This window comes from Eurosta solidaginis, chromosome 4 (assembly GCF_040869045.1).
Source record: "Eurosta solidaginis isolate ZX-2024a chromosome 4, ASM4086904v1, whole genome shotgun sequence".
Lineage (NCBI taxonomy): Eukaryota > Metazoa > Arthropoda > Insecta > Diptera > Tephritidae > Eurosta > Eurosta solidaginis.
The window spans coordinates 141,754,923-141,776,550 of NC_090322.1; the positions used below are offsets into that span (position 1 = coordinate 141,754,923).

At 39.9% G+C, this 21,628-nt stretch overlaps 1 protein-coding gene across 1 annotated transcript in view; it reads right to left on the reverse strand.

The window, feature by feature from the left end:
* The window catches only part of Dhc16F (Dynein heavy chain at 16F), a 77,534-nt gene that overhangs the window by 41,484 nt on the left and 14,422 nt on the right, over positions 1–21,628 (reverse strand). The window contains exons 3-10 of the mRNA XM_067779606.1: positions 20,277–20,384; positions 20,054–20,198; positions 17,201–17,384; positions 17,076–17,137; positions 16,908–17,012; positions 8,567–8,662; positions 7,603–7,733; positions 7,157–7,331 (exon numbers count right to left, since the gene is read on the reverse strand). Coding sequence (XP_067635707.1) covers positions 7,157–7,331; positions 7,603–7,733; positions 8,567–8,662; positions 16,908–17,012; positions 17,076–17,137; positions 17,201–17,384; positions 20,054–20,198; positions 20,277–20,384 — 1,006 coding nt within the window. The remainder of the gene's footprint in view (positions 1–7,156; positions 7,332–7,602; positions 7,734–8,566; positions 8,663–16,907; positions 17,013–17,075; positions 17,138–17,200; positions 17,385–20,053; positions 20,199–20,276; positions 20,385–21,628) is intronic.

Genomic DNA, 21,628 nt, shown 5'->3' on the forward strand with positions numbered 1-21,628 from the left:
ATTAATTGCTTTATCGTATCTGGCTTTCATCTTGTCACTCATAATCTTTGTTCGTTGCCTTATCAGATCATGTATTTCCCTTAGCTCTTCTTCCAAATAACCAATGGATTTCTTGACATTTCTCTCCGCATTGGCATCTATCCCAAACTTCAAATCAGCTGGCAGTCTAAGGTCATTGCCAAAAATTACTTTTGTAGGAGTTTGGCCCGTTGTCTCATGCACTGCTGATCGGTATGCCAACAAGAATAATGGTATGCTGGTATCCCACTCTTTATGGTACTTGTCTACTACTTTCCTTAAGTGCTCCTCCAATGTTCTATTGAATCGTTCTACCATACCATCGGATTGAGGATGCAATGCAGTTGTCCGTGGTTTTCGAATGCCCAATCATTTACACATTTCCTGGAACACATCTGATTCGAAATTCCTGCCTTGGTCAGAATGTAACTCCATTGGTACACCATACCTTGCAACCCAATTGTTTATAAACACTTCTGCTACTGTTTCGGCTTCTTGATTTGGGATTGGGTATACCTCTGGCCATTTGCTGAAACAATCCATAACTATCAGTACATATTTGTTTCCGCCGTTGCTAGTAGCGTAGCGATCCTCTCAAATGGCGCACCTGAGTTACATTGCTTCATCTGGCGATGAATTCGGGTTTGGGCCCTTTCGCTCTGCTGCAAACCTCGCAGTTCGCAATCCACTCAGTGACTGACTGACGGAAATCACCCCAATAGAATCTCTGTTTAATCTTCTCGAGCGTCTTCGTGATTCCAAGATGACCTCCGCTTGGACCATTATACAGCTCGCTGAGCACGTCAGGAATTCTTTCTGGGAATAACTATATCAGTTTCTTTTTTCTTTGACCATCCTCACTCTCCCATACTCAATGCAAGCAACCGGATATTAATTCTAAACTGTTCCACTGTGCCCAATATGACTTCGCAATGGGACTCTCTGCTGACATCTCCTCTCTACTTGGTCTTTCGTTTCGTTCGAGCCCTTGCCTAACATGTGACAGATCTGTATATTCTAGCTGACACTTTCTTAGTTGTTCCTTGTCCCATTCATCCGTACACGTTATAGTCATTAGCCGGACATCTATAATGTCTTCTTTAGCCTCGGCCTTTGAACCGTGCTTGCATTCCAAACTACATGGTCTTCGTGACATTGCATCAGCATTTCCATGGGTACTACCTTTATTTTTTCTTGTAAGCTCATGGAGGCTATGGGCTACGCTGGAAAAATTTGGTAAAAATCGGCGGTAATATGAGCACAGCCCAAGGAAACTTCTCAATTCATGTAGGTTCTGTGGTCTTGCTCAATCTTTTACAGCCTCTATCTTTTCGTTTGCAGTGCAGATGCCCTCTGTCGTTAGCTTGTGACCCAAATAATTTACTTCCTTTTTAAACAGCGCACACTTTTTGGGACTTAACTTCAGACCAGCGCCAGCTATTCTCTGGAAAACTTCCTCCAAGTTCTTAAGATGTTCATCAAAGTTCTTGCCCAATACGATGATGTCATCCAGGTACACCAAGCATGTTTTCCAATGTAGACCTTTCAGTATCTGGTCCATGTGTCTCTCAAAAGTAGTTGGTGCATTACAAATTCCAAAAGGCACCACTGTAAATTGCCAAAGACCATCACCGACACTGAAGGCTGTTTTCTCTTTATCTTCCTCCTTCACCTCAACTTGCCAGTAGCCGCTTTTCAAGTCCAGTGTGGAAAACCATTTCATACCAGATAGCAAGTCCAGAGTGTCGTCAATTCTTGGTAATGGGTAGCTATCCTTTTTCGTAAGGTCATTCAACTTTCGGTAGTCCACGCAAAACCTCATTTTTACATCCTTCTTCTTTGCAAGTACTACCGGTGAGCTCCATGGACTAGCTGATGGCTCGATGACGCCGCTGTCGCTCATTTCTTGTAGATTTGACTCACAACTTCCCGTTTCGCCAGTGGAACACTACGAAGAGCTTGACGTATCGGCCTGGCGTCTCCAGTGTCAATTTGATGTTTCACAACATTGATGCGGCCTGGTTTGGAACCATCCTGGTCAAATATGTTCGCGTACTTAGGGAGCAGTTGTTTTGCTTTACTCTGATAGTCTTCCTCTAGCCCCTGCGTCCATGCCGTGATATCATTTGAAATATCAGTATTACTAGATGAAACGTGTTCCTGGAGCTATTCACAGATAATAACTACTTCAGCCTTTTGGCATCTTCCCAAAATAGCTCCTTTGGTCAAATTGAATGGTGACTTGAACACATTGAGTACTCTTACCGGAATACGTACATCTTGTTTTATCATAGCCAGGGTTTTTCCTACAAGTATGTTCAGTGCTAATTTGTTTGCTGCTTCGACAATCCAAAATTTGTTTGTCCCACAATCTCCATCAACCTTTGCCCAGATGACTGCTTCGGATTTTGGTGGCATTTGCTGACTCTATTCTACCAGCACTCGCTTACTGCTATAGCCTCTCTCGTAGCCGAAATTAATTGGCACATCCATGTTCTTATATCGCATCGTCTTGCTTTGCATATCGATCTTGATGCCTTGGTTGATTAAGAAGTCCACTCCAATTATGATTTCATCAACAATCTCTGCCACTATAAAATTGTGTACTACCGTGACGTTCCCAATTGCGACTAGAACCGTGGTGTCTTCTCCAGTGGCTGTATGCAATCTTGCTCCATGCAATGGTCTTACCTTCTTATTGACTAAATCCGATCGAATGATGGAATGAGATGCACCCATATCTACAGTCAGTAAACGTTCCTTTCCATCCACATGTCCTCCGACAGTAAGATTGTTTGACCTTCCAATTTGCGAGATAGAGATTATGGGGCATTCAATTGAGGGAGCCAGCTGTCGCCCCTTGCGGCTAACTCGATTTAGTTTATCGATTGAGAGGTCTTCGAGATTTGCTCATCTCCTTCTGCTCTGCGTTTACGACCACCCACATTGTTGGAACTGTTAGGGTTCGTGTTGCAATAACGCGCAATATGCCTTGGCTTTCCACACTTAAAGCATTTGACTGCATCATTATTCTTCTGCTGCATACCTTTGAATGCTTCCAAAACTGCGTCTACCCAGTCTGGCCTTTCCATTTCCACGCGATGAGCTTTGTACGCTGGCTTACTCAAAAGTGAGGCTGTTTCCTCAGTCAGTGCATGCGATACCGTTTCAGCAAATGTTAGTTTTGGATTCGCATATGTAGCCCGCTTCGTTTCCACATCTCGTATGCCATTTAGAAACTCTGGATTTTGACCCTTTCAGTGTATTCCACGGGTGCGTCCGTATTTGCAACATGAGCCAATCTTTCAATATCTGAAGCAAACTCCTGCAACGTCTCATTTGCTTTTTGGTGAAGGTTTTCCAACTCAATTTGGAATATCTGTTTTCTATGCTCGCTTCCATAACGTCTCTCGACAGCGGCCATCAATGCTTCATAGTTGTTCCGCTCTCCTTCGGGAATTGTCTGTAGGATTTCGGCTGCTGGCCTATTCAATGCTACGAATAGAGCTGCAACTTTATCTTCAGCATTCCAGTTGTTCACTGCTGCGGTCTTCTCAAACTGTAGCTTAAAGACCTGGAAAGGAACAGAACCGTCAAAGGATGGTGTTTTTACCTTTGGATTGCTTACTGAAACAGCTGGGCGATTTAATTGCAACTCTAGTATACGACCTCTCAAAGCATCCACCTCGGCTTCGATTTTTTCCTCAAACTGCGTTATTTTCTCGTCCATACGCGTTCGAGTTTTGATGATATACGCACCTCTTGCGTTTCGAGTTGTACTGTTATGCGTGCCTCTTGTTCTTTCAGTTGTGTTTCCATCTTTGATGTAATCTGTGTCGACATTTCTGACATACGCGTTTCTTGTGCTTCAATCTTCGATGTAATCTGTGTCGACATTTCTGACATACGCGTTTCTTGTGCTTCAATCTTCGATGTTATTTCTGACATTTCTGACATCTGCGACGGTATTGATGTTACTGTCGATGTGTGTGCAGATATTGCAGCCAAAATCATGTTCAAGTCTGTGCTCGTAACTGTGCGATGTTTCGCTTTTCTCTTCAAAATTTGTTGTTGTCTCGTCCCCATCAGGATAAAAGACATACTCGTCCACATCAATTCCTTGCGACTCCATTACCTCTCGTAGCCGTGCTTGAAGTTCGATCTTATTGCCGGTTGTATTCAAACCACGGTTCTCCAACTCCTTTTTCAGTTGCTGGATCCTCAATTCACTCAACTTTGCCATGTCCAAATTGTATTCCCAATCTTCGGAATTTATTCAACAATTCCTCTTCTGACACCAATTTTAACGAATTTACCTCTGCCAAGTTCGAATCACTAAACTATTGAATAAATATCTCCAATCTTCAATAATGCAAAAATGGCCTTTATTAAAGTACTTTACAATAACACTTATACTTCGCTTACTGATAGCTTGCTTAACTCAAGTCATTGATAGCTTAAATGAAACTGATTTTTCGCTTCTACTGTTGCCGCCCTTTTATACTGTCCGATTTCCTTGTTGCATATTTCTAGGCTTTTCTAATTCCAGAACTTACTAGTTAGTTATAAATTTCTCAGCTACAACTACAGATGTATAATTTTTATAGCTCCTCTCACACCCCATGCGCTTGTATGTGTGAGCGACACTTCCGCAATTACAATTGCATACCTTTAGGAGCACCTCAGATAAGATATCTGCATGTGTCTGTGCATTGCCTCTCCGCTGCGTGTACGTGTATGTGTAGACACAATGATTGAATTATTGATGTGAATTCACGTCACTGCCCAGCATCGGCTTAGAGATGGCAGTACCCTAAGGGGTGTTGCTAATATTCGTAACAGTATTGTGCTCAAAGTCGACGTATACAACTTATCAGTGCTGCTTCATACATTTTTCCTAAGAGCTAATTTTATGGGGCATATAAGAGGCTTTTAACTTTTCATCTGGAAAGTTCAGTACAGAAATTTAAAATTTTTTTTCGGTTTTTCATTTTTTTGTTGCTGATTTTATTCATTTTACTTCGTTCTCCTTCAGTTATAAAATTGACTTCTGTTGGATAAATAGCCAGTTCGTATTCCAAATGGTCATCACACTATACATATTACGATGGAATTTATTGCTCCTTCAAATCTTTGAAGTTGTACCGAATTGAATTAAATTGCAGATTTTTCTTCCGCAATATAATTTTAATTGACGAAGCGCACTAATTATCGAACTTCGTTATCTATAATTAATATTTCGGTTGAATTTACGTTCGGGATCATTTCCGGACCCTTCTGGGGACATTTCTGTATGGTGTTCGTGATTCGTCCGGGATCCCGCCAGGGTAATTTTGTGATCATTTGGGGATCATTCCGGTATAATTTCTGGATGGTTTTCGGGATCCCGTAAGGGTCATTTCGGGATTAAAGGTATAGTTAAAAAAAAAAACAAACTAAATAAAAAACTCTTTTTATAGCATATCAAACTAAAAAGTTAAATATAAACTGTATCAAAATAAAATTATAATAAAATCTAACATAGTAACAAACAAATTCAATTCAGAGTAAAAAAGCGTGGAGTGCCTTTTACTACTTTTCATAACTTTCCTCTCATAGATAGTTGCAAATAGAAGGGCTGTTAAATTTTATTTAAAAATATATTAAGCACTCTACGCTTTTAACTCTGAATTGAATTTTTCTGTTAATAATTTAGATTTTATTTTGAGGTGATTAATTATGATTTATTGTTCGATCTTCTACTACTACAATATTTACTATTTGTACCTACTTAAAAAATATTTTTCTATTATCTACATATGTAATTCGGTTAGCTATTAAACCGTGTTTCTTTTTAGTTTTTAAACTGTTAATTAGAAACGTATAATAGCAAAACGAGCCCAAAAGTCTCTTTCCAAAACGGGCTGAAATGTGTATCAATTTTGAAGTTTACAAAGCACCGGCAACACTGCATAGAATAAACGCTCAATATACATTTGTATTTACTAGCTCCGCTCCGCTCATCCCAAGCATACAAAAGTATGTACTTACATATATATGGATGTAGGTAGGCATGCATGCCAGAACACGGTTGCCATTTAAGCTTAGCATGCTTGGTATGCTTACATCTATGATTCAAGGTTCTCTGTACAACATTTTAATACGTACGTATTAAACTTTCGTCTGATCGTATTATTTTTGAACACGGATATATTTAAGCCCCAGTCAAGTAAAAAATATTCATTTTTACTATGCATATTTTCTCTCAGTGTAGGTGTATGGTCACTTAAGTTAGGAGCCTTCGGTTAATAGAGCCAGCAGGCTTCATCTGTACTAAAGATAATCCTATTCCCTATGTTTATCGAAGCCTGAAATAAATGTCGATGGACAGGTTGGCGAGAACTTGGTGATATTGGTAAATCGGGTCTAAGCCCCCTCTTTAATCAGTTTCTATCTCGGTTTTAGGGGATTACACTGAAATGACAGCCCTTGGTTGGGAAAAAACCCAAGACGCTCCAGTAAAAGGAATCGGATGCCGTGGGAAGCGTTTGAAATGCTGAACAATCAGTTTCTGCTGAATACCCGGAAACCTGGGCTTCCCAACAGTCACCCGCAAGAAGAGGCCCCGTTTCCTAGGGACTTAGGGTGTCAGCTCCGCAAGCATTACGAGGAAACACGGAACTTCACAACTCATCCGTATGAAGAAAAGGATCACAAAAATTCTTTCAGATGAATCCACCAAAAAGCGTCGGACCACTACGCCAGGAATTTTCCTACGCTTGCAGTAGAGGGAAGTTACCTCTACATTAATTTAAAAGCATACCCTACAGAAAAATTCAACATTTTGGGCGTAACATTTCTATCTCTGTTTTATTTTAGATAGTCCTAGTGTAAGAGCTTAACTATAAGTTGGGCCAATGATCACATATCCGAAAAATCTTAAAAGAGCTCCTTACATTTTTCCTTAGCATATAACATTTTTATTAAACACCAGAAACAGAAGATATTATCGCTTTATGCAAGCTTTACGGGTGGAGAGTTTACTCTCTGTAGTATGAAATATGACCCTAAAACTTGAAATACTAATAAAAAACGCACATAAATAGCGTAGCCTACTGCTGACTATCCCAACTCAAGCCCATTGTAAAAGAAAACTCACTTTGGTATGTACGTAGCCAGCACATTGGAGAGACTTTGACATATTGGTGTAACGGTCTCTTTGAAACTAGTCTGTGTCAATTTCAAAAGACCCAAATTAACAACAGATAAAATGCCATCCAAAGCGCGCACATTGTTGCAGTAGCGATGACAATAAGCGCGTAATACATCCAAATCTGTAATGAAAAATTTGATTGAGATATTTTCTAAAGCAAACATATATAAAAAAAATCGACCACTGAGTGGAATATCAATCTATCTTGCCGTTTTGAAAAGGTTGAATCTCAGAAAACTGTTGAAAAACATCCCATCTGAACATAAATTCAATACGTTTTTATGTTAGGTAAAGCGTCTATGAAAAACATTCTAAGATAGGGCCTTTTCGAACTGACAGCCGCGATATGGTAATATTCCATACAACCGTCGATATATGGTTTGGATTTATACCTCTTTCTGATTGCAGCGTTTTTGGGTCGGTAGTCATATCAATCTCATAGTTATTACGTATAGTCTCGAATCGTTCTGCATAGGTCATTGCTTTTTCATAAGCATTACGTATGTAGCTGAAGATAAGTTTGCTAAGGAAGGAAACGAAAATAAAAATTTAAGGTAAATATTGTGCCGAATGATGACATCACTAGGCTGTTAGTAAATAATCACGCAACAACAAAAACATTAAAGCGTGTCACACTGGTGTACATGAACACATAAATCATCATTTATGCATATGCATAGAAGGCCACGAAGAGATATCACACACAAACACATGTAGTCATCAGCCGAAGTAGTTACTCACACATACATACGCATATAACTATGATAAACGCATAAACTACAAATATACATGTATATCGCGGGTAACCAAGCAGGAGATTCTAGAAGGTGAAACGTCTAGACCTTTGGAGAAATATGCTGACGAGGCAACAGAGAGTATAAAAGGAGCACAAGCTGAGGAATGACTAATCAGTTTGATTTAAATACGCTATTGTGAAGTGAAGTATAACTGTGAAGTAGAATTGTACTACTCTCAAAGTAGTCTAATAAATACCATTTGCAATACTGAATATTGGAGTTATTTATTCGAGAGTTCGGCGATACGAACGTTAGCAGAGGGTGCGTAATAACCAGGATTTCCGTAAAATCGTTACAATATTTTTTACAAATATATAATATCTTGGAACATACACCCCCTAGTACAAGGTGTTTTTGCAAGTCAGTTTTGAAAACCAAAAGTCAGTTTCTGATTGATTCTAGGCGAGGCGACAATATTTTTGCATTATTTCTGTTTAGGTTAGCTTCGTTGAAATAAATTTGAAAATAAAACCCAATTTTTTCAAAACTCTCTTGCAAATATATTTCATAGCAATGCGAGAAGGCGAGCTTCTGTTTGTTGACATTTAAAAAAATTTACCGATCCCTTTGAAATCCCACATCAGTACGCAGCAGGAAATTCAAATCTGGTGCTGTCATTGCTAAGCGTTCCTCTTGTCGTCCCATAATTGAAGGTCTGCAAAAAAAAAAAAATTTAAATAGATAACAAGTAAGGAAGGTTAAGTTCGGGTGTAACCGAACATTACATACTCAGTTGAGAGCTATGGTGACAACATAAGGGAAAATAACCATGTAGGAAAATGAACCGAGGGAAACCCTGGAATGTGTTTGTATGACATGTGTATCAAATGAAAGGCATTAAAGAGTATTTTATGAGGGAGTGGGCCATAGTTCTATAGGTGGACGCCATTTAGGGATATAGCCATAAAGGTGGATCAGGGTTGACTCTAGAATGCGTTTGTACGATATGGGTATCAAATGAAAGGTGTTAATGAGTATTTTAAAAGGGAGTAATCCTTAGTTCCATAGGTGGACGCCGTTTCGAGATATCGCCACAAAGGTGGGCCAGGGGTGACCCTAGAATTTGTTTGTACAATATGGGCATCAAACGAATGGTGTTAATGAGTACTTTAAAAGGGAGTGGGCCTTAGTTCTATATGTGGATGCCGTTTCGAAATATCGCCATAAAGGTGGACCAGGGGTGACTCTAGAATGTGTTTATACGATATGGGTATCAAATTAAAGGTGCTAATGAGTATTTCAAAAGGGAGTAATCCTTAGTTCCATAGGTGGACGCCGTTTCGAGATATCGCCATAAAGGTGGACCAGGGGTGAACGAAAGGTGTTAATGAGTATTTTAAAAGGGAGTGGGCCTTAGTTCTACAGGTGGACGCCGTTTCGAAATATCGCCATAAAGGTGGACCAGGGGTGACTCTTTTTTTTTTTTTTTTTTTTTTTTTTTTTTGCTGCCGTCGCAGCAACCGTGTGTCCGTAGACTAAAAAACAGCCCCGTTCTGGAACCGTCGCCCACCCCGGCACCACTTTCGCATTACTTCAGGGTGGCGTTCCATATTTCTCATTTTTTAAGAGCCTACTGTTGCCCCTGCGTCCAGGTTCCCGCTATTTGCTCTGAGTGTCCATTTAATCACCACTGCTTCGCATGCGCATTTCTCTGCGCTCCCTCTCAACATCCATCAGGCGTGTCATTACTATAAATGCCATTTTGCTCACTGCAGTCCAGCATTCTTTCCTGCTGCACATATGTGAAACTAAATTTCTCGTGGTAGGTTCCTCCCCAAAGACTCATTTTCATAGATTTCGATTAACTGACATTTTGTTGTACAAGGCTTTGTATGAAAAATTATCAAGAAGAAGCAATCAGCTGTTGGGATAACACCACCTCTACTGAATTCTCCTTGCTTTGTATGGAAAAATATCAAGAAGAAGCAATCAGTTGTTGGGATAACACCACCTCTACTGAATTCGCCTTGAGTCGACATTGGCATAGTCCTGTCACGTGTTTCGCAGCAGCTCATGACCCCAAAATAGGAACGTAATTTAGTCATGAATATCGGATACTTCAATGCCTATCAGTGTTGGGTACGCCAAATGTTGAAACATCAGAAGACTGCGTAAGCTACACTCAATCGGTGTTCTTTGCCAACTGTATGTATTTATATGTATTTAGGCCCGGTTTTTCAGTAGTTGGTTAAGCTAAGCTAAGCTTAAACTAAGTTTGCTTAAACTCTAGTCCAATTTAAACTCCAGTTAAACTACTGAGCAGTTTTTCAGTCAGAGTTTAAGGCCGCTTTTGTACGGCAACATTGGTTTTTTATTATCTAGATAATTTGTAGATACTACAGCTGGATTTTGCTTACCCAACAAACATTTAAAAGATATTTCTCCAGCGAAATATATATGTAATTCCGGAGGTGATATCCAACATCATTATCTTACTTACTTACTTACTTAATTGGCGCTTAACCGTCTAAACGGTTATGGCCGTCCAACAAGGCGCGCCAGTCGCTCCTTCGCTCCGCCAACCGGCGCCCATTGTTCACACCAAGGGAGTTTAAAACGTTTTCCACCTGGTCCATCCAACGGAGTGGGGGCCGCCCTCTACCTCTGCTCCATAGGCGGGTTCCGATAGAAACACTTTCTTGGCCGGAGCATCATCTTTCATTCGCATAACATGGCCTAGCCAGCGCAGCCGCTGCGTTTTAGTTCGCTGGACTATGTTGATGTCTGCGTATAGCTTGTACAGCTCATCATTAAATCTTCTTCGGCACTCGCCATCGCCAACGCGTAGAGGTCCATAAATATTTCGAAGAACTTTTCTCTCGAACACTCACAAAGCCGCTTCATCTGCTGTTGTCATGGTCCATGCTTCTGCCCCATATAGGATTTCAGTGCTGATGTTGTTGCTGCTGTTGATGCTGGTTCCCAAATAAACGAAGTCTTTTACTATTTCGAAATTATGGCTGCCAACAGTAGCGTGGTTGCCAAGGCGAGTATGCGCTGACTCTTTGCTGGATGACAGCAGGTACTTCGTTTTGTCCTCATTCACCATCAAACCCATCTTTACCGCTTCTTTTTCCAGTTTGGAGTAAGCAGAGCTAACAGCGCGGGTGTTTAGACCGATGATATCAATGTCATCAGCATATGCCAGGAATTGCACGCTTTTATAGTATATTGTTCCAGTGCGGTTAAGTTCTGCAGCTAGTATAATTTTCTCCAGCATCAAATTAAAGAAATCGCACGATAGGGGGTCACCCTGTCTGAAACCTCGTTTAGTTTCGAACGGCTCGGAGAGGTCCTTCCCAATTCTGACTGAGCTGATGGTGTTGCTCAACGTCGTTTTGCACAGCCGTATAAGTTTTGCGGGGAAATCAAATTCAGACATAGCGGCATATAGGCAGCTCCTTTTCGTGCTGTCGAAGGCGGCTTTAAAGTCGACGAAGAGGTGATGTGTGTCGATTCTCTTTTCACGGGTTTTTTCCAACATTTGGCGCATTGTGAAAATCTGGTCAATGGTAGATTTACCAGGTCTGAAACCGCACTGATAAAGTCCAATCAGCCGGATCACGGTTGACTTCAATCTTTCGCACAATACACTTGAAATGACCTTATATGCGATATTAAGAAGGCTGATTCCACGATAGTTGGTGCATTTTGCAGTGTCCCCCTTCTTGTGGACTGGGCAAATAACACTTAGATTCCAACCGTCGGGCATGCACTCGTCCGCCCATATTTTGCTAAGAAGCTGCTGCATGCGCCTTACCAACTCCTCGCCGCCGTACTTGAATAGCTCCGCGGGCAATCCATCAGCGCCCACGGCCTTGTTGTTTTTCAATCTGGTTATTGCTATTCTAACTTCGTCATAATCGGGCGGGGGGACATATATTCCATCATTATCGATTGCGGGATCGGGTTCTTCATCTCTGCGCGGTGAATTGCTGCCTCCATTTAGGAGAGCAGAGAAGTATTCCCTCCATAATCTAAGCACTCTCTGGACATCAGTTACAAGGTCGCCGTTTTCATTCCTACAGGAGTTTGCCCCGATCTTAAAACCTTCCGTCTGTCGCCGTATTTTTTGGTAGAATTTTCGGGCGTTATTGCTGGTGGCTAGCAGCTCAAGCTCCTCGCACTCACGCCTTTCTGCTTCTGCTTTTTTCTTCCTGAAAAGACGTCTCGCTTCCCTTTTCAACTCACGATAGCGTTCACACACTCCTCTTGTCGCGCTCGCTTTTAACGTAGCCCTGTAGGCAGCGTCTTTTCTTTCGGTTGTAACGCGGATTCTTCATCGTACCAGTTGTTTTTTCGTGGCCGCCGGTAACCAATTTTTTCCTCGGCGGCAGTACGAAGTGCTTTGGAGATATGCTCCCACTGCTCCTGTATTCCTTCAGGATGAGTTGTGCTCTCAGAGAGCAGGTGTGAGAGTCGAGTTGCGAAATCATTGGCAGTCTGTTGTGATTGAAGCTTTTCGACGTCTAGCTTTCCTTGTGTTTTTTCTTCCTTGGTTTTAGCCGCGTTGAGGCGGGTGCGTATTTTGGCTGCAACGAGATAATGGTCCGAGTCGATGTTAGGTCCTCGGGTCGTGCGCACATCTACAACACTGGAGGCATGTCGTCCGTCTATCATAACGTGATCGATCTGATTGCGAGTATTTCGATCAGGAGACAGCCATGTAGCTTGATGTATCTTTTTATGCATGAACCTCGTGCTGGATATGACCATGTTCCGAGCACCGGCAAAGTCAATCAGCCTCAGTCCGTTAGAAGAAGTTTCATTTCGTAGGCTGAACTTTCCGACTGTAGGGCCAAAAACACCTTATTTGCCCACCCTGGCGTTAAAGTCGCCAAGCGCAGATGAATGATTTATTAAAAAATTTTGCTTTTATTCGAATAGCGGCGAGACGCTCGTCCACAGGCGTGAACGCCAGCACTTGGCGACAAAGTCTCTCTCCCACTACGAATCCGACGCCGAAACTGCGCTTATTCGTATAGCCACTCCAATAGATGTCACAATTTTTGATCTTCTTTCTTCCTTGCTTCGTCCAACGCATTTCTTGGATGGCGGTGATGTCAGATTTTGCTTTGACGAGGACATCAACCAGCCGGGCATCTGCACCAATCCCATTCAGGGAGTGGACGTTCCAGGTGCATGCCCTCAATTCATTGTCCTTCAAACGTTTGTCATGGTCGTCATCAATAGAGAGTGTATTTATCCGAGGCTTGTTGTTATATTTCATTGGAGTATGGTTTTACGTGGCGGGTCCCAAGCCAAGCGCACAACCCGCACAGCGGGGGTGTAAATATTACTTGCACGTTTATATAGCGAGCCGCTTGCTCCAACACAGACGCCCGCTTGCAGCCGCACCTAGAGGTGTACAGATGCTGCCGATGAGATCTCCCCCGGCTAGCCCCTAAACCGATTATGTCAGAGTGGCCTAGCCAGGTTGTCGCCTTCTCACATTAGCTCACCGCTAAACGGATGTTTAGCGGCTACCCAGAGGATACTTGGCTGCAAGCGACCAGCAGTAGTGAGCTGCTTGAACCGCATGCAAAAGAATCGCTCTGGCCATTCCCAGGTGAATAGCGGTCAGAAGCTTTCCCCACTTTCGTGAACTTCTACACACGGCTCCACCCTCCATCATCCCTCCAACATCATTATCTAGTTATTCTTAAACCAGTTAGTTCTCAAGTTGATATCCAACTTCATTCTCCAATCACTATCCAATTTTTGAGAAATTTTGTAAAATATATAGTTCTCGAGTTGATCTCCAACATCGTTCTCAAAGTATTTTCCGACCTTTGAGAGATTTTGAGCAATGTACAGTTCTCAAACGAATATTCAACACGTTTCTCCAGTTATTAGCCTACATTTGATATCGAGTTGAGGTGAAGTTGGAAAAAAATAAAAGAAAGAAAAAAAACTTTTTTAAAAATTATCTTTTATTATTGGTTAATAAAATTAACTAAAAAGTAAAAAATAAATTGACTGTAAAGAAATATAACACTATACGTTCATTGTAACCTTTAACGATAATTAGGCTTTTTCGTCTGCTACAAAAAAATTCCATATTGTACATAATTATATATTTTTAACATTAAAACTTTACACCTAAATTATTAAGTCTTACAGTTTATGTCACAGTTCTAATTGTTCTAATAAAAAGCGTGTTAAATTTTGATGGTATAATTAAGAACATTTAGGACCTCCTTTTCTTGCTATCACAATGTAACACGCTTTTACTAGAACAATTAGAACTGTGATATAAACTGTAAGATTTAATAATTTAGGTGTAAAATTTTAATGTTAAAAATATATAATTATGTACAATATTGAATTTTGTTGTCGCAGACGAAAAAGCCTAATTATCATTAAAGGTTATACTAGGTTCAAACACACACTAAATTGGCAATTTATACTATTTGGGCAATTTGTTACGCAATTTGTCATATAATAAATTGTAATAATAAATTGCCAATTTAAAAAAAATTGCGTAATAAATTGTTTCAAACTGCAAATGCAACATTGTAAAGTGTGTCTATTGAGTATATTTAAACGTCAGCTACGCACGGCTGAACTATATGGTTGGCTCATTTCATCAGCTGATTTTATGTCTTTCATTTCACTGGAGTAGAGATTGTCAAAAGAAGATGGCAAACTCAAAATTAAACCAAAACATTGAACACATTTTCTTACAAAACACAAAAATTTCAAAGTTTTATGTTTTCATTCCATTTCATTCGCCTAATACCAACACGCACATTTTGACAGTCTGAACAAAGGTATGTTCTTGCTGTAGAGATGAGCGAACCAGCTATCAAATTACTATTGTGTAAGCTAAATCGAGTTGTATGAACAGCACTCAATTCAAATCGAAATTTCCTCAATTTATTTTTCTATTTGAACATAGTATTACAATGAACTTATAAAGTGTTATATTTCTTCACAGTCAATTTATTTTTTATTTGTAGTTAATTTTATTAACCAATAATAAAAGCTTGTTTTTAAAAAAGTTTTCTTTTTTCCTTAATTTTATTTTTTACTTTTTAGTTCGTTTTATTAACAAGTAATAGAAGCTTGTTCTTAGAAAAGCTTTTTTCTTAAATTTAATTTAAATATGAATTTTTTTAAATTTTTAGGTGGGTAAAATATTGTTTAAATTAGGTATGTAATCTTTACTTAGTTATTTACAACGTTTCTCATCCTATCCATTTCTTTTAATGCATCAACATTACAAGGTTTCTTCGAAGTCAACTTTGAACAGTAAAGTTCCTCTATTCGAGTGTTAACTAACTTAAAATCATATTTTATTTTGACTTTGCCTATGTCGCGTTCAGTTTACAACTACTTATTGCAGATCTCTGCTCTGTTCCATCGCCAAAAATCTGTAAAACAAAACCAAGTGCGCAGAAAAGTATGCAACAAAAAGTATGCAACTTTTAGCGATAACAGCCTAACTAGCCTAACAGCATACACATACAAAGCGAAGTTACCTGCGTTCTTTAGGACTTAGGCTTTTATTCCCTTGTGAATATAAATCTTTACGGATAACTCTGTTATCGATTAATTTATCGAATTCTCGCAAAGTAATATTGCATTGTCATCGGAGTTATACATGTATGCAAAATTTCAGCTCAATCGGACACCGGGAAGTGTATCCAATTTAACTTGCAAGATTTGATTACAGACAACAGCCAAGTGAAAGTAAATAAAATCTTATAAAAAATCTCTAAGGTGGTACCACCAAAACCCACAGCTATTTATTGTGCAAAATAAAAACCTGATTGATAACAGTAATGAATGAAGCGTAATTTATCAAAAATAAAACATATATATTTTATTTTATTTTCGTGAAAATACTGTAGTATTGGAATCTTACACTTGAGTCCAGTCAAAGAACCACAAGTTGGGAACTATCATTTTTCAACTTAAGTAATAGCATTTTTCGCTTTACAAAAAATTCCCTTTTTTGCTGAGTACAATATGATTCTAAAGTTTAGCCACTGTTTCGTAACAACTCTTGAGATTTTAGAGGTATGCTAGTTATCAACATGAGCTCTAATGGTACTCAATCCCAAATGCTTGTTGGATATATTCGACGCCATTTCGAGCGAAAGCAAATCATCGATAGGTTAACTAGAGTTTAACCCTGCCACATCGGCCACTTAAGCTCAGCTTAAACTTCAGTTAAAGTAGACCGAAAAACCGTAGAATTAAAGGTATTCTCAGTTTAACTGACAAACTGAGTTGAACTTGTACTGAAAAACCGGACCTTAGTTTGAGGATATCATCGGGAAGTGCAAATTCTCCAAAACTAAACATCTGGATGATTTTTTGCACAGAAAATTTTGATTTATCTAAATCTTTTGAGACAATAAGTAACGCTGTAGAGAGAGTTACACTTTAACATTTTAATTTAAAAAATAGACCATAATTTTTTAGAGGCCCCAGCGGGCTAGGTGCCTTAGAATATACCCGCGCCAGGTATGGCTGTCGTAAGAGGCAACTAAAATACCACACGTTGTGTAACACTACCCTTTCAAGGGGATGCCAGCACAGTTTATAGCTTCTACAACCTAATTATCAACCTCATTTATCGTGGCGAATGCTGTTTCTTAAACAGCCGAAGCTCTGGCGACCCCAAGCTCCTCATGTGGGCGGGATGACCTATAATGTTCAATGTGATTAAATCATTCCCGAGATGGTCGGACTTATACCTTAATGGTGCTTATTACCGGAATATGTCGGTTGTATATCCGGCAAAGAACCATCAATTTCTATAACACTCCCTTCGGCGAGTGTCTTTATAGCTACAACAACAATCATGCATTGAAATATTCGAAACGGTTGCACAATTGAAAACTGATCGTTCCTGTGTAGGAGAACTGCCCCTGTTCCCAAAAACTTACTCTGTATATTGATTAAATTTTTTATCATCTGTGTAATTCTCTATTTCCGTTACTGTTTCCAATATCAAAGAACAAATACGTTGGAAAATTTGTTTTAGAACATCCCTAGTGGAAGAAAAATGTAATTATGCCAAATTTTATTTGCTTTAACATCGTAATTAGATTTACTCTGAAGGCTCAACATCTATACGATCCGTTAGCATATAAAGTTCAGCAATGAAAAATGGATTCTGCAAAAACGAAAAAAAAAAAACCATTTAATCTTTATGAACTAAGCTCACTTTCACTCTTACCGTTGGTGAACTTTCTGGCCGTGGTGATTCGATTTGTTGATTTAAGGCTTGATTTTCCTTCAATTCCTCCATTGTTGGGCCGACTGTGTGATGCGCTTCAAATGCCTCGACCAAGCGACGAAAACTGCTGGCCGTCAATTGATGTAACATATGGTACATCATATTATCGCAGAAACTCAGAAAGCTAAAATAGTTAAAATTTATATGGGAAAATTTTCTACCTTTCATAAAATTCGGAAGAGTGTAATTGTCCTGTAAAAGGAAAGTTCGTATTCATGTCCGGGAATTAGGAATTTTATCATGACATCCTATGAGCTGGCGCGTAGCAAAAAAGCAATAAGAAGTACTGTGTTGTATAGGCCCGAGTACAGGAGTTTCGAATGAGTGGGATAACACATTTTGTGAGTACAATATGAAGATGGTTCTAATGAACCAAGCGAACGACTTTTCTCTTGAATTGTATGAGACACAAAGAGAATTGACAAAGAATAGTACTGAAGAACTTCCATCAACCGTCACAGGTGATAAACGAGGACAGGGATTCAAAGCGTTGTCTAGCGCAACCCTTTAAAGAGTTTTCCAGCGTGATTCAAACCTTCTTCTTAGGTACGCCACCTACCCGTATCGAATCGTATTTATTTAGCAGAAGAGGCTCTAGCCATTCCAAGTTTCTCAAGGAAGGAGGGACTTGGATGATCTAGAATCCTCAACTTGACCATATCAAATTGTTCCGAGATGGTCGAGCTAATACTTGAATGGCACTATTTTCAGGAACGTGCCGAATCAATATCCGGCAAAGGGCACCCATTACGTTTTCCAAACCACGCACAGGAGATGCACATGTTGCCAGGAAAACGCAATGTGGAAGCACTATCCTCGTGGAATGGTTAAAATAGCATAGACCTAGAAAAGATGTAGAGCCTGAAACGTTTGCAATAAGCTAAAGGGAAAACCTCTGCCCAAGTCTCCACAACAAATGTCTGGAATAAAGAATATTCCCCACCAAATGGAAGTCAGCCTGACTAGCCCTCATTCCGAAGAGCAGAGGAAACTGCAACTCTCCATTGTCTTTCCGCTCAATGAGCATCTGAAGACAGCAGGAGTGTAGAGCCTCCTGGAGCAACGTCTCATGACGCCTCTCTGAGAGCACACTCTACCATATATGCCATAGCAGAAGTGATAGATTGAGTCAGGAGCCAAGCAATACCGGTAGTTATGCTGATCACGCCGGAACTCAAAAACGCCATTATTTTTGCTGTCAGACCTGCATCTTCTATACGAAATGCCTTACCATCAAAGAAAAGTAAGGATAGCGGCTGACCACCCCAGCATACGTTACTAAGTTCGAATCTCTGCAAATTACTGACAACAGTCTTCGTCGGTTGGATGTTGGATATGCTAGGAAAAATCTTCTTCTTCGATTTTGCTTATGACGTTGCAGTTTAAATTAAACCAGGTTATGCCCAGCGTAAATTAATACAAAGAGTCTCATTTCTCTTCTGTTTCTCTAAAGCGACTCTGAGGGAATTAAAGCATAGGAAAATCCACGTGCAAGAAAGCCATTCTTATGATCTTCAGACATTTGGGATGCAATAAATATTATTATCCTATTATTTAATGTCTGTTGTACTATAAAAGATCATACATGATCTCATTGTGCTAATATTTATTTCTTTTAATAAATGAAATAAATGAAATGAAATAAAACAACGGATGCATTGAGTGGTACTCACCTTGGTTGGATGGATTTCGCGGAACCCACACCGACTTTTCTTCCCGCTGACATATGTATGAAAATGAATATACGAAATCGGGACAGAAGAGAGCAAAGATGCTGTTGCCATACAGATACGATAAGTGGATCAGGGAATTAAATCCAGAGCGACCACATGGATAGGTGGACATGTATTTGATGAAATTTCCATGGCTACTTCGGCAAATATCTCCACAGAATCATAAACTTTGAACACTTTCTACAAATGTGAGCATCTCGCTCAACAGCGAAGGACTTTAAAAGAGATACTTGGCAACTTATCTCTGGGTAGTGTTATCAATATCACAATCTACGGAAGGGACCCGCAGATTCAAAAGGCACAGATTTCTCCTACATTTGGGAAGTAATGAGGCTTAAATAATCTTGGTCAGCACAAAAAGCAATTCCATCTTCTGCGAAACCTATGGAAAAAAAGAACATATACAGGTCGGTGAAGATTGCTACGAAGGCTCCAAAGTTTATATTATGGTGACACATGTCAACTGGAGTTTTATGGGTATTTTCAGGATCATTGGTTTGATTAGTGAAGAATTTTTCGATGGTAGATTTCTAGGCACCTGACTCAGCTGCTGTAAGAAATAACCAGCGTCGAAGTAGGCATAAGTACGCTTTGAAATAACCAAGGGGAACACGCGAATGAAAAGCGAACAACGAGTTTTTTTTTTGGTATGATTATGGAACCGGCGGTTTTGGTAGACAAATACGTGGGGCCACGGCGGCCCACTTTTTCAGTAAAGGGTTGAACTCTTAAATCAAGGGCCCTAAAAAGTTTAGCGTGGTTGTCATTAGCGGCTGTGCTTGTGTTTTTTTTAGCTATAAGTCGCGATTTCTAAGCCGCGGCACGGCGCATGCTACTGTCACGTTTACGGCCTATCCAATTTCTTTCGTCCTTGTGTTACTCAGCTGAATGATCACTGAATGGCGTGACGTAAGATTCAATATGGGTCGTTAATAGATTGCTTCCGATGTATAGTGTGCATATACGAGGTGGGAAGAGGTCGGGATAATCCACTTCAAGAAATATTTGTCTTGCTTAACTATAAAAAATGTTTTCGTGTTAATAAGTATTTACAACTTACTTCGATAGCATTTTGCAAAAATTTCTTTTCTTCGCACGATCCGTAAAGTTCATAGCTTCTTTCATTTTCTTTATTGATGGATAGAAGTTAATTTCGTCCGTGGGAAAAAATCCACGTTGTGTGATGGCCGCAGTGCAGGCATCAACTGCGATGTATTGAAAGAAATTACAAAGATTTGAGTGTCAAACTGGATTTTCGTATGAATTTTCGGTCAATTACTCACACAGCATTTTCCTTGACCGTCCATGAAATTCGCGCAACGTGGCTTTCATGCGTTCATAAATTCGCATGTGGGTCTCCAGAAAATAAAACGGATGCCATTCTTCGATCACTAAACGTACAATGCAAAAGTGATATGATATTGTAACGAATTTACTCACTTCCGCTTATTTCAAATCTTCTGCTAACGGTCGAATCACTAAACTGTTGAATAAATAACTCCACTTTTCAATAATGCAAAATGGCCTTTATTAGACTACTTTCAAAATAACACTTCTATTGCTCGACAGATAGCGTGCTTCTGATTCTCGCGCCTCTACTGTTGGTGCTTTTATACTCTGTGATTTCCTCGTTGCATCTTCTAGGCGCTTCAAAAATTTACTTAGTTACTGCCATATATTTATAACTACAGATGCCCGTGTATAGCTTCTCATACGCGCGTGAGCGACTCTTCCACAATTACAATTGCATAATTTTGGGAGCATCTCAGATAAGATATCTGCATGTGTTTGTGCGTTGCTTCTCCGCTGCGTGTACGTACATATGTGTAGACATAATGATTGATTCGTTTATGTAGATACATAATGATTGATTTATGGATGTGCGTACAAGTCACTCTTAGCATCGGCTTAGAGATGACAGTACCCCTTAATGTTGCTAATATTCGTAACAATATTATAAGCAGGGACTTTAACGGTTATAAGCTTCTATACTTCTATGCATGCGCGGTATTAAATTTAACAAAACACACGGCTTTACTGCTATATTATCTGTATACTGCAGCATTTCAACATCTTCGATCCCTTGTTCGGGTTCGGTATCTTCGTTGTACGCTTCATCGCAGTGTCCGCTTAAGAGTGCTGAGAAATGTACGATCATAATCTAAGCTCTCTCTGGACATCTGTTGGCAGGTTATCGTTTTCCTTTTTCGCGACGTGACCTTATGGGCGGCATTGTTTCTTTCGATTGCAACGCGTGTTTTCTGGACGGAACCAAGTGCTCTAGAGATAAGTTCCCACTTCTCATGCATTGCGTCGGGTTGACTTGTGCTCTCAAAGAGCAGTTGTGAGAGCCGAGTTACAAAATCAATGAAACTTTGTTTCCATTGCACTCTTTCGAAGTCTAAACTTTTTTGTGTCTCTGTTGTTTGCTTTTAGTTGCGCAGAGATGGCCTGCGATAGGATAGTGATCGGAGTAAAGACATAGCATATGTATGTCTCCACATAATTGATCTGAGTGCGTGTATTTCGGTCATGGGACAGCCTCATTGAACACTTCAACTTGGTGCTAGATATGACTCTGTTACGGGCACCGGTGATGTCGATAAAGTCCATTCATTTAGGAGAGATTTCATAG